Source organism: Chiloscyllium plagiosum, unplaced genomic scaffold, assembly GCF_037043375.1.
Source record: "Chiloscyllium plagiosum isolate Xiang-an unplaced genomic scaffold, Cpla_swu_hap1 HiC_scaffold_18, whole genome shotgun sequence".
NCBI lineage: Eukaryota > Metazoa > Chordata > Chondrichthyes > Orectolobiformes > Hemiscylliidae > Chiloscyllium > Chiloscyllium plagiosum.
Window position 1 is genome coordinate 7,704,340 of NW_028270156.1, and position 17,547 is coordinate 7,721,886.

A 17,547-nucleotide genomic window follows, 5' to 3' on the forward strand; every position below is an offset into this window, starting at 1 on the left:
GCGCAGACTCAAAAATGCTTTAAGTTGCATCGATATAATAAAGGGGAAGTTTCATCTTTATATTAAAGTACTTAATGTATCAGATTAACTTCCAAATGCATCACAGTCAGTGATTTATGGCATCTAAAGTAAAAGTGAGTTACCTTCTCCAAGAATAGCAAATGCCCTCGTGATTATGTAAAAGTTCACGAAGAATATAATTGCATTGTCCGCAGGTAATTCAGAGCTTGAGTTTGAAAGTAGAGCAGTTAAGCAAGTGAGGAAGACAGGACTATGAATCCAAAAATAGAATATGATGAAAGTGTGAGGGATATAATGGTTAGGAAATGAAATGAGTGCAAAAGCTGATTGGAAAAGGACTGAACAGCATTATTTTCTTGTTGCCTAACAACTAGAAGTGCTTATGAATGAGAAAGTATGAAGCTGAGGTAAAGTGTGAGTGAAGCTGGTTCGGAAAGCTAATGTTTATCCTATAAACAGGCTTGAGTGACAAGTATCTGCCATAATCGAACAAAACCATTCATCACTGAAGGCGTTACCGTCAGTGAATCCCCCACTATCAATATCCTGGGGGTTACAATGATTAAAAACTGAACTGGACCAGCCATATAAGTACAATGACTACAAGAGCAGGTCAGAGGCTAGGAATCCTGCATTGGGTAGGATGTCCCAAAGTTGGTACACCATATTGTCAAGTAATTCATTGGTGCTTTTTGTAAAATTTTCATTTTTATTGGATTTGAGATTTCAGCTCATCAGCATGCTGAACTTTCTGCTCTATTGGCTGTGTGCCATTTGCAAGATATTTAATTACATCAATAAATTGTCTTCTAATTATGATTAACCGATGTACAGTTTCAGATAGTGGAAGGATTATGCCTTCGTGTCAACCTTGACATTGCCTTCTGTGAATTTTGTCAGTACTTCCAGCTGAGGAAGCAGAAATAAATGAGAAGCACTAAAACTTTTATTCTTAATCAGATGTATAAATGTCAGATAACAATTTGTCAGGAACTGGAAAGAAGTAATTGATCTAATGAAAGGAACAAGACTTACATCAAGAATCAAGACATTCTTGGTTAACTCTGCTTGTGACTAGGGTACTGAAGGAATGTCTTTGCTCTTGATTTGGAGCAAATCAACCCATTTCTTCAGTCACAGAAACCTGATAGGCTAGTGTCCACTGAATGGTGAATATCTTTCAGATGTAATGAAGAAAGCCTCTGAATTCAAAGATTTTCAGAATTGTTGCTATAAAATCTTCTGTGAATTATAAATGCCAATTCCACAGACTGCTCTGCCCGTTGCTCTTTATTTTGAATCCCATCACCAAATCACCCACTGTACCAATTAACAATTCACAAAGTTCTCCTCATCTCAGTACCAAGATGTTATCCGTTCACTGAGGCTAGTCTCTCTGACCAGTGGAAACATCTTCTCCACGTCCACTTTATCCTGCCCTATCAGAATTCTATCAGTTTCAATGAGAATCCCCCTTATCCTTTTAAACTCCATTGAGTACAGACCCAGAGTTCTCAACCATTCCCCATATTACAAGTGTAGAGAGGAGTAGAGTTAACACTGAGTCTAATGTGAATCTTCTTTAGAACATTTATTTCTCCACCACTGATGCTCAGCAGCAGCAATGTGTAATATCAACTCAGTACACTGCAGAAATTCATCAAGGCTCCTTAGACAACACCTTTCAAGCCCATGAACCCATCTAGAAGGACAAGAACTGTAGATACACGGGAGCATCTCCACCTGTAAAATTCTCCTCCAAGCCACCGGCCATCCTGATTTGGAAAAATATCACTGTTTCTTTCCTGTTGCTGGGTCGAAATCCTGGCACTCCCTCCCTAAGGGCACTGAGTGTATCTCCAGCAAATGAACTGCAGTGGTTCAAGAAGGCAGCTCATCACCACTGTGAGATCATGTTCAATAACGACCAAGATTGGTGGGTGGCGAAAATAGACATGTTATTGAACAGCCGCAATGGCACAGTTCAAGGTGGTGATGGAATCCAAAGTATATTTTTACAGTAGCCTCTTTTATACACTGTTTTTGCATACATTAAAATTTTAGCATTATGGTGTCACATAGATATATCTATTGTACACAAGTTTGCATGACATCTGTCCAGGGGAAGCAGGAGGTAATTGAAGCACTTGCCAAATGCTGGCTGTTACTCCTGATGGATTAGAATGTCAGTCTGAACTTGCATAATTAAGAGGTGTTAGTCCTTTTGTCTTTAAAGTTAGTAATGTTAGTAAAAAATGCGAGATCTATATGATCTAAATAAGTGAGAAATTATACATGCACTAAATAAAACTATAGAGGAAATTAAACTGATCTCCCGCAGCTGGGTCATGAAATTTCATTTACTATTGTCTGTATTTGACAGTTCTTATGCATTCATTCATTCATGCGGTTTTACGGAAGCACTGTTTTGACAGTAAGTGTCTTAAAGGGGTAGTGACCCTATTTAATATGGATTTAAAACTTATAAATCCATACGTTAGTACAAGATAGTAGTCCTAAATAAAAGTTAGAAATAGGTAGTGAATAAGGAAATTTCAAAGAGATAAAAAGTAGTGGACTGTAGGGACATGCTGGTGGAGGAATCTGTTTGATGTCTTGTAACGTTTTGAGGTCCCAAAAGACAGTTTCTAAGGGAAAATTAATATTCTAACATTTTGAGTGAGTTATGGAGACAGGATTGCTGTGGTGGCATTGTTATGAGTAGGTAACAATATTAACACTTGTTTAGAGGTAACCTTTGACACAGAAACAAGTCTAAACACTGCTTGGAACATTGGGCCAATAAGAATTGAAAGGCGTAAAGAAACAGTCATTGGTTGGTAGCCTCGGAAGGGATGTTTAATGTAATTTATCTTCTAAGAGTAAAATGTATTTCAAAAATGCAGTTTTATGAATGAATGAATGAATGAATGGAAGTGTGGTATAATAAATGCACAGTGCTTCACAGTGAGTTAGTCAAGAGGATCATCATACAATATCTCACATCATCTTCTCAAGGGCAGCCACGGATATGTAATAAATCCTGTCCCAGCCAGTGTTGCCCATATCCCATGAATTAATGAAAAGAACTTTTCACTGGTGATTCTGAAATGTTTTTATGCATCTCTGGCAAACTTACCTAACCTATCCATGTTTAAACATTGATTAAACAATGGAAAATCCTAACAATAATGACAATTGAATCAATAAGGGTATGACACTAAACCTGAGTACGATCAGGTGTTACACCGCATGTCCAATCAAATTTGTGCTTGATGCAATATTAGATATTCTTTTTGCAGTTGATTTACAGATCATTGGTAGCTAGAGATGTGGTAAATATTTAAAATGCTTGGTCTGTCTCTTTTAATGCCATTTTTTAAGTAGCCTTTGTGGAAAAGAAGTCAAAATAGGTAAATATAACTCTTGTCTCTGCTTGCACATTGTGCTCATTGAGAGGACTATCTTTAGCAACACCACAAGTCTCCATGTTCATTTTATTTTTCTGGAATTCATCAGAGAGAGAGCTATATGCAAGACCTGTATAAATTATGCAAGGTTTTGCATCTAAGTGCGTGTAATATTGTACAGTCTACATCGTAAATATAATACTTCTGATCTACAGTGACTATCTGATCGGTGTGACCCAGCAAATATATATTTGATTCGCAGCTCAAAATTCCTATTATCTTTTGCCTTACTTTCCTCTTTTTCGTTATGGAAATTACTGTCTAGTTGTCGATTTAAAATTATATTCAGTATGCTTCACATAAAAAAATTAATAGTATTCTTTTTCTTATTAATGGCAATGTGTTTAGGGTCTTCTCTGCTTGAGCTTCATTTTTTTAGCCACATTAGATTCATTTAGTCACGTGATCTTGACCTGCTCAGCACCTCTCTCAAAATGTACCCATTTCAGCCCCATAACCAACCAAACTCTTTGTAAAACACACAATAGCAAATTTGCTCAACAATTCAGTAGAAATGGGTTTACAACAAAGTTGGATGAGTCAAAAAGTCAAATAAAAGTCCATAATGAGTATGAAAGCTGAAGAAAAGGTTAACCAGCAATCTTTCCGGGACATGGGTTCAAATCCCACCATAACGTCTCTTGGAATTTAATTCAGTAAGAATCTGGGATTAAAGAAAAACCCAGTCTAATGGAGATCATTAGTTATTGTCAATTATTGTGAAAACCCATCTGGTTCACTAATTTACATTAGGGAAGGAAATCTGGTATCCTACCTGGTCCGACCTACATGTGAGTCCAGACCGTTGCAATGTGGTTGACTCTTACCTGCCCTCTGGGCAATAAATGCTGGCCCAGCAACCGACTCACACATCCCATGAATGACTAAAGGAAATAGAGATTATACTTGGTAGCACATTACCGAAAAGAGAGTGTGGTGCTGGAAAAGCAAAGCAGGTCAGGCAGCATCTGAAGAACAGGAGAATCAATGTTTTGGGCATAAGTCTTTCATCAGGAATGCACGATGCCCAGAATGTCAATTCTCCTGCTTCTCAGATGCTGCCTGACCTGCTATGTTTTTCCAGCACCACCCTGCATCTGCAGTGCTCATATTCTACTCCCGAAAAGAGAGTCCTGTTGCTGACAATTATTGTCTTGCACTTATAAGGGAAAATGCAAGATTGGCAAACTTCAAATAATCTTGACAAGTTACACTCCAGGATAAAGGGGTGCCGATTGTTTGGGAAGTCCATTTGCAAGACAAAAAGGTTGGCAAACTCAAAATGTGAGACAAATAGAACGATCGGTCAGAGAAAGATTAGAATATAGAACATAGAACAATATTTGATTAGATTAGATTACATTACAGTGTAGAAACAGGCCCTTCAGCCCAACAAGTTCACACTGACCCGCTGAAGCGCAACCCACCCATTCCCCTACATTTACCCCTTTACCTAACACTACGGGCAATTTAGCACGGCCAATTCACCTGACCTGCACATCTTTGGACTGTGGGAGGAAACTGGAGCACCTGGAGGAAACCCACGCAGACACGGGGAGAATGTGCAAACTCCACACAGTCAGTCGCCTGAGGCAGGAATTGAACCCGGGTCTCCGGCGCTGTGAGGCAGCAGTGCTAACCACTGTGCCACTGTGCCGCCCATATAGCGCAGAACAGGCCCTTCAGCCCTCAATGTTGCACCAACCTGTGAACTATTCTCAGCTCATTCCATCATCATCCATGTGCTTATCCAAGGGTTGTTTAAATCTCCCTAATGTGGCTGAGTTAACTACATTAGCAGGCAGGGCATTCCACATCATTACCACTCTCTGAGTAAAGAACCTGCCTCTTCATCTGTCTTAAATCTATCACCCCTCAATTTGTAGTTATATCCCCTCGTACAAGCTGATGTCATCATCCTAGGAAAAAGATTTTCACTGTCTACTCTATCTAATCCTCTGATCATCTTGTATGTCTCTATCAAAGTCCTTCTTAGCCTTCTTCTTTCCAATGAGAACAGACCCAAGTCTATCAGCCTTTCCTCGTAAGACCAGGCACCATCCTGGTAAATCTCCTCTGCACCTTTTCCAATGCTTCCACATCCTTCCCGAAATACGGTGACCAGAACTGTACATAATATTCCAAGTGCGGCCGCACTAGCGTTTTGGATAGTTGCAGCATGATACTGCGGCTCTGGAACTCAATCCCTGTACCAATGAAACACATTTCACCGTATGCCTTCTAGTTACTTTGCAACAAAGCAGAAGATATGATACAAGCGACAGCAAAATACTTGGAGAATAGGGCTAAAGCCGAGAGAAAGAGGGAAACCAAACAATAGAATGAACATGTGCAGGCTAGAAAAGGTGCTCAGAACTGTACAGAATATAGGAAAGAGTTTGGAAGTTGAAGATCGGGAAATGCAATAATTTTGGGTGGGCAAAGATTGGAATTTTGTTCTCATGAAGAAACAACACATTTTATTTTTATTTTTGTGTGTGAGAAATGTCATGATAGATCAGCATTACCAATTTCTTTATTGTTTCTATCTGTTTGGATAAACAGATGTGTCCAGAAATTCATTTCGATCTGTCTTGGAGTGGAAAATGAGCTCAGGAATAGTGTCTATACCTGTAGTTGTAGGGGCTAAGCATCATGAGAAAGTAACCTCGAGAGTCATAGCGTCATCTAGTACAGAAACTAACCCTTTGACCCGAGTTGTCCACACTAACCAGATACCCTATACTGAACTAGTCCCATTTGCCTGTGTTTGGTCCATATCTCTCTCAATCTTTCCTACCCCTGTACCTGTGTAAATGACTTTTGAATATTGTATTTGTACCCTCTGGCAACTCATTCCATACACACCAATCTCTGTGTGAAAATGTCCCTCAGGTCTCTCTTAAATCTTTCCCTTCTCATCTTAAACCGATCTGCTATAGTTTTGAACTCCCCCACCCCGGGGGAAAAGACCTTAGCTATTCACCCTATCTGAAATGCTCACGATTTTATAAACCTCTGTAAGGTCACCCCTCTGCCTCCAATGCTCCAGGGCAAGACATCTCAGCCTATCCTGTGTCTCATGAGAACTCAAACCCTTCAGTCTCGATAGCATCCTTGTAATTTTTTTTCCCACTCTTTCCAGTTTAATCACATCCTTCCTTCCTACAGAAGAGCCACTATAGGTTCCCAGACGCCGAATGGTCCTGTTTTGGGTTGCATGCTTCTCCTGGAAGTCCCAAAGGGGAGGAGCATAAGGAGAAAGGCCTGCTACGGGCCTATGAGGAACACTCCCATTCTTCCCTAATCCGTAGAAATTTCAAGAAAGAATCAAGATCTTACTGCACTGGCTTGATTGCATCTCAGTCAGGGCAACCCTATGTGGATCAGATGAATATCCACCTTCCTCAGGGGATCCATTTTGTCACGGGCATTCTGAAACAGCCTAAGACCCCTCGTTTGCAGCAAACTTTACTTCTGATTTAGGGCATCGACCTGGACACTTACATGACCTGATTCAATTTTAATTTGTAACATTTGAACTATCCTTGAAGGAAGAGACAATAGTGTTAGGTTTGGAGTTCCCTAACTTTGAATTTAGGACCTCAACTCTTTTTATCACCATAATCAAATGAAATTAGCTTTAGTTTCTATCCAGTTGTATTGTTGTCCAAATCGTGATCATGTTAAAACTGATATCTAATTTTCAGTGTTGTCCTGACGTACGCTGCTGATATTTTGTCAAGAGCTTATCCAGTCTTCAAATATTTGATTTTTACATTTTGGGGTCTTGTGACACCTTTGAGTCAGATGCTGTGGATTCAAATCCACAGCAGTACTACGATAGCCAAGACAAGTGTCATGATTTGGAGATGCTGGTGTTGGACTGGGGTGTACAAAGTTAAAAATCACACGACACCAGGTTATAGTCCAACAGGTTTAATTGGAAGCACTGGTTTCGGTGCTCGAAAGCTAGTGTGCTTCCAATTAAACCTGTTGAACTATAACTTGGTGTTATGTGATTTTTAACAAGTCAAGTGTGTTTATAATCTTGCTAATTATTCCAATATATACCACTGGCAGGTGGTAAGATTGGGAGATTCCTGGTCAGATATGTGATTGAAAGGAAGTAGGAGCACGGTGGGTCAGTGGTTACCACTGCTGCCTCACAGCTCCTGGGTTCGAATCTCACCTGTCTGTGTGGAGTTTGCACATTCTCCCTGTGTCTGCGTGGGTTTCCTCCAGGTGCTCCGGTTTCCTCCCACAATCCAAAGATTTGCAGGTCAGGTGAATTGACCATGCTAAATTACCCACAGTGTTAGAGAATCTAATCTTTTACCATCATTGTCTGTCAGATCAGAGTACAGCAGAAACTTTGCACTGAATAGCAAGGTCCAATTCTGTCCCTCTCACACCTTAATTTACACTCTTTGTACTTCTCCCTTTTTAGTCTTTCCACACCATTAACAATCCCTCTGTCTTTTGCACTGAGCTGGACACAATTTGCCCTCTTGCTCGTCCTCATTTGCAGTAATTTGCTCCTAGTTTTATGTTAATACATTTGACAGAGGATGAGGAGGAGCAAGAGGATATGATTCTTCTGCAAAACCTGAAAGGTGTTGGAAGATAGTTTTTTTTTATTTGAAAACAAAAAATGTTGGAAATCACATCCGATCCTTCACAAAAACATTAGCTTGCTCTGTTCTCTCTCACGGATGCTTCCTGACTCACTTTGATTTCTAGCATTTTTTGTTATCAGTATAAAACAAAACTATTTTCCAACAACTTTCAGGTTTTGCCGAAGAGTCATATCAGAGTCAAAACATTAACACTCTCTCTCTCTCTCTCTCACTCTGTGTGTGTCCACAAATGCTGCCATACCTGTTGAGTTTCTCCAGCATTTTCTGTGTTTATTTCAGATTTACAGCACCCACGGTATTTTGTTTTCATTATTTTGCAAAAAGCTCACATTGGTACTTTCGGACTCCCTGAATGAACCGTAAGACATTGCCCCACTTTGCTACTGTGTGGCACTCTTCCAAGATCACTGGAGCACTTTGACACACCTTTCATTGAAATACTTTTCACATCACTGTTTTTATGTAACTGAGGCTTCTCCAAGGGCAGTACAACTTAATGACTACCACTTTGCCTGAATGTGGTGTCGATAATTCACATTGCTAAGTGATTATTGTACAAGGTACAATTGCTTTTTTTAAAAAATGCACTACATGAAATATTTTGATTGAGGACTATTGCAAGTATTGGCATTGTTAACGTAGATTTCTAACATGCATGATTGAATGCTTGTCCACTATTTTAGTCCATGGATCTGTCTTCATTTACATAAATGATTTGGATGCGAGCATAAGAGGTACTGTTAGTAAGTTTACAGATGACACCAAAATTGGAGGTATAGTGGACTGCGAAGAGGGTTACCTCAGATTACAACAGGATCTGGACCAGATGGGCCAATGAGCTGAGAAGTGGTAGATGGAGTTTAATTCAGATAAATGTGAAGTGCTGCATTTTGGGAAAGCAAATCTTAATAGAACTTATAAACTTAATGGTAAGGTCCTAGGGAGTGTTGCTGAACAAAGAGACCTTGGAGTGCAGCTTCATAGCTCCTTGAAAGTGGAATCGCAGGTAGATAGGGTAGTGAAGAAAGTGTTTGGTATGCTTTCCTTTATTGGTCAATGTATTGAGTACAGGAGTTGGGAGGTCATGTTGCAGCTGGACAGGACATTGGTTAGGCCACTGTTGGAATATTGCGTGCAATTCTGGTCTCCTTCCTATCGGAAAGATGTTGTGAAACTTGAAAGGGTTCAGAAAAGATTTACTAGGATGTTGCCAGGTTTGGAGGATTTGAGCTATAGGGAGAAGCTGAACAGGCTGGGGCTGTTTTCCCTGGAGCGTCGGAGGCTGAGGGGTGACCTTATCGAGGTTTCCAAAACTATGATGGGCATGGATAGGATAAATAGACAAAGTCTTTTCCCTAGGTCCAGAACTAGAGGGCATAGATTTAGGGTGAGAGGGGAAAGGTATAAAAGAGACCTACGGGGCAACTTTTTCATGCAGAGGGTGGTATGTGTATGGAATGAGCTGCCAGAGGAAGTGGTGGAGGCTGGTACAATTGCAACATGTAAGAGGCATTTGGACGGGTATATGAATATGAAGGGTTTGGAGGGAAATGGGCCGGGTGCTGGCAGGTGGGACTAAATTGGGTTGGGATATCTGGTCGGCATGGACAGGTTGGACCGCAGGGTCTGTTTCCATGCGGTACATCTCTATGACTCTATGACTCTAATTCAAATTCCAGTGCAGACAAAATGGGCCACATGGTCTACTTCTGCATCATAACACCTGTGGGATTGTGAAATTTTAGTCTCTGCTTTCGAAAGCAGGATGTGATAGTATTCCTAACCCACTCTCTGCTGTAAATGAAGCTGTTCTTTAAGACATTGAAAAAAACCATGTCCTTGAAAGGAAGAAAATTAATTTGTATTAAATATTCAAGTCAACATTAGGTTTGCAAGAAAATGTGATAGATTTTATTCAGCAAGCAGGACAAGATTGTTTTGTGTTTCAGTGGTCAGCTGGGAAAGTCACTGCAGTCCAAGTTGACTTGCATCAGTTAATCTTTTATATTGGAGATTTCTGTCCTAAATATTTGAGATATTGAACTTTAATGCTGAAATATATCACAATACTGCTGTTTTGAACATTCATTAAGTAGGAATGTTCATGGCGTCAGTAATTTGGACTCCTTGAGTGAACCATAAGACACTGCCCCACCTTATTATTGTGTGGCACTATTCCAAGATCACTTGGAGCACTTTGGCATACCTTTCATTGAAGTACTTTTCACATCACTGTTTTTATTTAACTGAGGCTTCTCCGAGAGCAGTACAATTTAATGACTATCACTTCACCTGAATTTGGTGACGTTAACTTACATTGTTAAGTGACTATTGTAAAAGATACAATGGATTTTTAAAAATACACTGCCGCACTGAAGATGGAACAGATGAAAAAAAATTCCTTACTAAGTGTGACCTATAACAGTCCACACTTTTTAGCTTAAGAGTAGACTCTCTGTTATTGTTCATGTTCTTAACCCTTTTGAACAGACTTTAATTGTAGTCTGTGGCTGGAATATGTTAAACTTGCTTCAGATATTATTAGGCACCCTTTCACTTACGAAAATCCAAGCTGTTTCCCTTTCAGGAAGAAAACAAAGATTTCTGGGGTAGATTGTAGGCATACCTTCTGTTGTGTGAGAGGTATGTTTGGGAGAATATGTTTTACGTGCTCTTTTACAAAGAATTTCTTGTCACTCAACTGTATGCTGGATGTTTAGACCAGTCAATAGGACTGAAAGATTAACTCTTGGTGAAATGGTTTCATTTGTGGAACAAAGGGAAAATCACTTGACTTCCAGCCTGAAATTTCTTAAAGCAAATAGACCTAGAGCTATCAATATATTCCCTGGTTGAAATTAAGAATTGAATATGAAATTTGCAAAATCAAACTGTTCCTCAATTTGTCAACAGAATAAATAGCTTAAAATGTCAGTGTTTTGCTAAATACAGAGCTACTGTTATGTGCGTAACTTGATATAGTATGCATTCTATTTTAATAATCACTGAATCTTATAATCTGCTGTATTGAATGCAGGTACTTTGAACTGGAGAGCAGTGGTCAAAGGGATGAAATACGATATCACTACCGTTTCAATGGTAAACCCCGTACTGAGGTGTTCCCATATCGACTTGCTGATGGACTATGGCATCAGATAGCACTCTCGATCAGCGCTTCCCATCTCTTGTTACATGTGGACTGCAACAAGTAAGATTTGGAATACTGCATCTATGGGTGGAGTGTGTAGTTTACATGATGCATGGAATTCTTGATGTTGGAGATATTTTCCCAAGAAACCTGCTCAGAGATGTTACAGTATACTTGTGGGACACATGGGTCTTGAACCTGGACCTCCTATCCAGAAGTAGTGACGCTATCGCTCTCTAGAGGAACCCTATTCTTGATGTTGGATGATGACTATTTTAATTTATTCATAAGACATGGACATTGAGGTTGGACCAGCATTTAATGACCGTCACTAATTGTGGCAATGAGCTATCTTTTTGAACAGGAAGCCACATCCTTTGACTCAGTTGAATAATGTTACTTGATGTGATGTTTTAATTTACAGGGGAGGTTGTGGTTTGATAATAATGTCACTGGACTAATAAACCAGAGATCCTAATTAATGTGTTCTGGAAATGTGGGTTTGACTCCCACCATGGTAGATGATGAAATTTAAATTCAACAAAAATTTGAATTAAAAGTGAGCCTAATCCTGACCACGTAACATTGTTGACTGTCATTAAGACCCATCTGATTAAGTAATGACATTCAGGGAAGAAAATCTCCCTTCTTTACCGCACTTGACTCTCGACCCATAGTACCGTTGGCACAGTGATTCAGTGGTTAGCACTGCTGCCTCATAATACCAGGGACCTGGGTTCAATTCCTGCCTTGGGCGACTGTCTGTGTGGTGATTGCACATTCTCCCATGTTCTGCATGGGTTTCCTCCCACAGTCCAAAAATGTGTAGGTTAGGTGAATTGGCTGTGCTAAATTGCCCATAGTATTAGGTTCATTAGTCAGGGGTAAATGTAGGGAAATGCGTTGGATGGGCTAGGCTTCAGAGGGTCGGTGTGGACTTGTTGGGCTAAATGGCCTGTTTCCAGACTGTAGGGAATCTAATAGCAGTAATGTTATTGGCTCTTCATTGTCCTCTGAATTGGCCCAGAGAGTCAGTCAGTTTAACCACAAATAGGATAGAGAACATCCAGAGGAACAGGCCCCTTGAGCCTATTCTGCTGTCTAATGAGATCCTGGCTGATATATAGCCTAATTGCATAAAGCTGCCTTTAGCCATGTCCCTTAATGCCTTTACTGAACAAAAATAATCTACGGTTTAAAATTAGCAACTGACCCAGCATTGACTGCCATTTGTGAAAGAGAGTTCCAAACATCTACCACCCTTTATGTATACAAATAGTTCCTGACATCTCTCCCGAACAGTCTGGCCCTAATTCTCAGACTATGCCCCCAATTCTAGAATCTCCAACCAGAGGAAATAGTTTATCTTTATCTATTCTATTGTTTCCTTTAATATCTTGAAGACTTTGATAAATCACTCCTTAACCTTAAATTCTAGAGAAGGCAGGCCTAATTTGTATACTCTCTCCTCATATCTTTACCCCTGATGTTTGGGTGTCATTCTGGTAAACATACATTGTATTCCCTTCAAGCCCTTCTTGAGGCACATCCAATACAGGGATTTTATAAAATCATAAATTTTTGGAGAGATTCCCAATCAGCCTGCTTCAAATAACTCCACAGAGGCCAGTGTTCCATCACCTTTTACTTACACATTGGAAGTCCTTGACACTGATCCCTCAGAGCTCGCTCTCAGAGTGTCAGGATGTCTGTTGCACCTGTTTTTATCTGTCAGCCAGGGCTCCTTGATTGCAACTGTTAAACTCGTACAATCCAGGACCACATATTCCGAGGTCCACCTGGCTGACCTCATTGCAATCACTACACTGTTCAGAGATATTATAATATACTGCTTCCTACTTGTAGATAGATCTTCCTATTTTGAGAAAATTATTCACAAATGATGCGAAAAACTGGTTTATAGAGGTTAATAATAGAATGCGCATGCCAGATATATTGGATAAAGAAATATTCATGAACTTAAATGATAATCTGTGTTTCTCACTTTCCAAATAATTTAGGCAAGGTAAATGTTCACCAAAAGCAGCTGCTTGAGCAGAAGTTATTTCTGAGCTGCTTTTTGGCATGCTGGTTAAAGTTTCCAATTAGTGCAATGATTAAATGGAGCAATCAGTAAGAACACCTGTTTGAAGATTGACTTAAAGCAGGAATCCACATCTGAACCAATTTGAACAGTGGTCAAGTGCAAACACCAGCCTTAAACCAGAACGACAGATATTTTAAAGAAGTCAGTATTAACGTTTGTTTAAAATTGAATTGAATGAAAGAATTCAATTTAAACTTAGGTTGATAATGCTTAAATGCACCAATCATGATTAGAAACCAATATGATTAATGCTTCACTGAAAAGGAATTTCTATTATGCCCATTTTGAACAATGATTTTTAAGAATATTGAATTTGACATTTTACCTGGGCTAAACCTAACAAGAACTTTTGAGTGATTTCTTAATTTAATCCGTGACTCAAATATTTAGACAACTGTTCTCTCAATTTGCTTTTGCAGTTTCTGGGTTTCCTGTGTTATAACAAAGCTTTAGAGGAGGTAGTGGCATATTGGCCTAGTAACCCAGTAACACCCTGGCTGATGATCTATGGAATTGTATTTGAATCCCATAATGGCAGATGGTGACATTTTCTTGTAGAGCAGAAGTAGTATCCCCACCTCCGGGCCGGATCTACCTTCTCCAGAGTTATGTCATAACATCTCTGAACAGGTCAGTTTAAAAATATCTCTGGCATTTGAGCATGTGTGATAGCCAGTGAAGTTTCTTTGATTTCTGAACATGCAAATACAACTATGTTTGAACATAACTCCTGCAGAAAACCCTCAGCCCAATCGATACAAGTTATCTCTCTAAGCGCTTGGATGGATCTTCTGATTAATTAGATGTCTTTCAATGTCAGTGGTAAGACAAAGCTTTTCTCCCCCCTCCCCCAACAAGATTGAATAGATTTTCTGCCCCAGGGACTTTGCGAGAGCTAATGAATATTCTTGGTAATCAAATGGAAAGCTCAGTGAGTTTACTAGTAAAATCAGAAACCTTCACTGTTCAATCAGATCATGTTTTTCCTTCCAAGTCTGATAATGTGGTAGCTGGAAATGTGTTGCTGGAAAAGCGCAGCAGGTCAGACAGCATCCAGGGAACAGGAGAATCGACGTTTCGGGCATAAGCCCTTCTTCGGGTACTCCAATCCAGCTAAAATGTTTCCGTTGTCATCGCTTTGCTGCAGTTGTAATCTCTTTGCTGTAGTTGTACAATCATTGCTTGAGTTTTAACATTAATTCAAAGAACAGCAACTTCAGTGCTACACTGAAATGTCATATTGGACAATAAATTGAGATGCTTGTGTTTACAGGTGGAAGTGAAAGTGTTATCAGCTCAGCAACGCTGATGTTACTGGAGGCCGGTATAATTCCTCATAGTAATGTGGCTGAGATTCCAAAAGTTAGCAAAGTCTTTTGATTATTTTTGATATGATAATGGTGAATACTTGAAATGTCATAACATTTAAGACTACAGACCTTGTGCAGGAACGTGAGATTAATATAGGTCATAGTGTAAAAGCCAAAAGAACTGCAGACACTGTAAATCAGAAACAAAAACAGAAATTGCTGGAAAAGCTCAGCAGATCTGGCAGTGTCTGTGGAAAGAAAGCAAAGTTAACGTTTTGGCTCAAGTGACCCTTTCTCAGAACCCTGTCCTGAACATCACTTTCTGTTTCTGTATGTAGGTAGTAGCGTGTTTTAGGCAGTACAGTACAGACTCGAAGGTCAAAGGGCTTCTAATCTAACATATGACTCTATGGTTGGTTATACAATGTTTTGACACATGGTGTCACTTAAATTGGTAAATAGCATTTTTGCATTGTTCTCATCTGTGCACAGTAGTACAGGGGCACATTTCATTAGTTACCTCTAGTCTTGAGAAGCTATCATGGGAGGTGATGATCCAGTGGTACTATCATTAGACTGAGTTAAGAGACACAGGTAATGTTCAAATCCTGCCATGGCAGATGGTAAAATGTTTAACGTTCTCTAATCAACTTGTTATAGCATCATACAGAATGGAAACAGACCCTTTGGTTCAACTCGTCCATGCCGACCAAGTTCCCCAAACTAAACTAGTCCCACTTGCCTGCGTTTGGCCCATATTGCTTGAAACCTTTCCTATTCATGTACCTGTCAAAATGTCTCTTAAATGTTGTAACTTTACCTGCATCTACCACTTCCTCTGGCAGTTTATTTCACGTACAAACCATCATCTATGTGGAAAAAGTTGGTCCTCAGGTTCATTTTAAATCTTTCTCCTCTCACCTTAAAAATATGCCCCCTAGTTTTGAACTCCCCCACCCGAGAGAAAAGACCTTTGCTATTCACCTTATCAATGCCCCTCATGATTTTGTAAACCTGTAAAAGGTCACCCTTAACCTCCAATGCTCCAGTGAAATAAGTCCCAGTCAATCTTTGTAACTCAAACCCTCTACTCCAAGCAATATTGTGTAAAATCCTTCCTATTATAGTGTTACCAGAACTGTACACAGTACTCCAAAAATGGCCTCATCAATGTCCTATACAACCTCAACATGATGTCCCAACTCCAATACTCAATGGTCTGAGCAATGAAGGAAAGCATGTTAAACCTCTTAACCACCCTCTCTACCTTTTGATGCAACTTTTAAAGAACTGTATACCTACACCCCAGGTGTCTCTGTTCAATAAGACTAGCCAGGACCCTACCATTAACTGTGTAAGTACTGCACTTGGTTGTTTTATCAAAATGCAATATCTCACAATTATTCAGATTAAACTCCATCTGCCACTTTCAGAGATGTTATTACACACCTCTGGAGCATATAAGACTTGAACCCAGATCTCCAAGCTCAGAGATAAGGGCACTAGCATTACACCACAAGAAACCTTCAGATGAGAGAATTTGAATTCGCTAAAAATTACCTGGAATTAAAAATAGAATAATGACCATAAAATCATTGTTGATTGTCAGAAAAACCCATCTGGTTCACTAAGGGAAGAAAATCTGCTGTCCTTGCCTGGTTTGGCCAGTTGACAGTAATGTAGTTAACTCCTAGCTGTCCTTTGGGAAATTAGGGACTGGCAACAAATGTTGGCCCAGTCAGCAATGCTTACATCGCATGAATAAATTAAAAAAACCTACCTCATTGATCTGTGCATAAGCAGCTTAAGCCGACCATGTCAGGTTGAGTCACATCTTGGCCAGGCCCAAGTACTCTTGACTTGTAGATGATGCATAAGCTTTGAGAGTCGGGGGTGAATTACTTGCCACAGTGTTCCTAGACTCTAACCTGCTCTTGTAACCACTGTGTTTATGTGGTGAGTCCAGTTGAGTTTCTAGTCAATAATAACAGATGCGCCAGGATGTAGATATTGGGGTCTCAGTAGTTGTAACAGCATTGCATACCAAGGGTCAGTGGCAAAATTGAGTGAGGCTTCAGCTCAGGAATCTTTGACAAGGAGGTTGAGTGAAGTGATTACACCACAGTTGAAGAGGGTGAAGACATGACTGCCCAGCTGGTTCAGTGCGCTACGTGCTTGATGTGGGAGGTCAACGACTCTGGTGTGTCTGGCTTGTATATGTGTGGAAAGTGTGTGCGCATTCAGCAATTGACCGAGCATATTGCAGCGCTGACAAAAGAACTCGAAGACCTTAGGCTCATCCGAGAGAATGAGATCTTTCTGGACAAGACCTTCAGCGATGTTATTACACCAATCATGCCAGAAGAGAGCAGAAGAGAGCAGACGATGAGGAAGGCGGAGAGGAGACAGGTGCAAGAGACTCCGGGAGAAGTACCTGTCAGGAACAAGTTGAAGCTTTTGGAAGCAGAGACTGATGACACTGTCAGTTCGCAAGGCGGCCAAGTTTGTCAATCAAAGGTTGCCGCAGAGGCAGAGCGGAAGAGTCGGACATCGCACAGAGCCGTGGTAATAGGAGACTCCATCGTGAGAGGAACTGACCGGGGTTTTTGTGGCAGCAGACAGGATTTAAGGATGGTGTGTTGCCTTCCTGGTGCTAGAGTGAAAGACATCGCGGACAGAGTGCAGGAAATCCTCAAGGATGAGGGTGAAGAGCCAGAGGTGGTGGTACATGTCGGCACAAATGATGTCGGGAAGAAGAGGAGGAACATACTACAGCGAGACTTTGGAGAACTAGGAAGAAGGCTGAAAAGCAGGACGTCCAAGGTGGTTATCTCCGGTTTGCTTCCAGTTC

General features: G+C 40.2%; 1 protein-coding gene across 6 annotated transcripts in view; it reads left to right on the forward strand.

Annotated features, from left to right (window-relative positions):
• LOC122557625 (protein kinase C-binding protein NELL1-like) overlaps positions 1–17,547 on the forward strand; it is a 1,008,016-nt gene that overhangs the window by 22,236 nt on the left and 968,233 nt on the right. For all 6 annotated transcript variants that reach the window (XM_087996275.1, XM_087996277.1, XM_087996278.1 and 3 more), the window contains exon 4: positions 11,169–11,339. In XM_087996275.1, the coding sequence (XP_087852401.1) occupies positions 11,169–11,339 (171 nt within the window). The remainder of the gene's footprint in view (positions 1–11,168; positions 11,340–17,547) is intronic.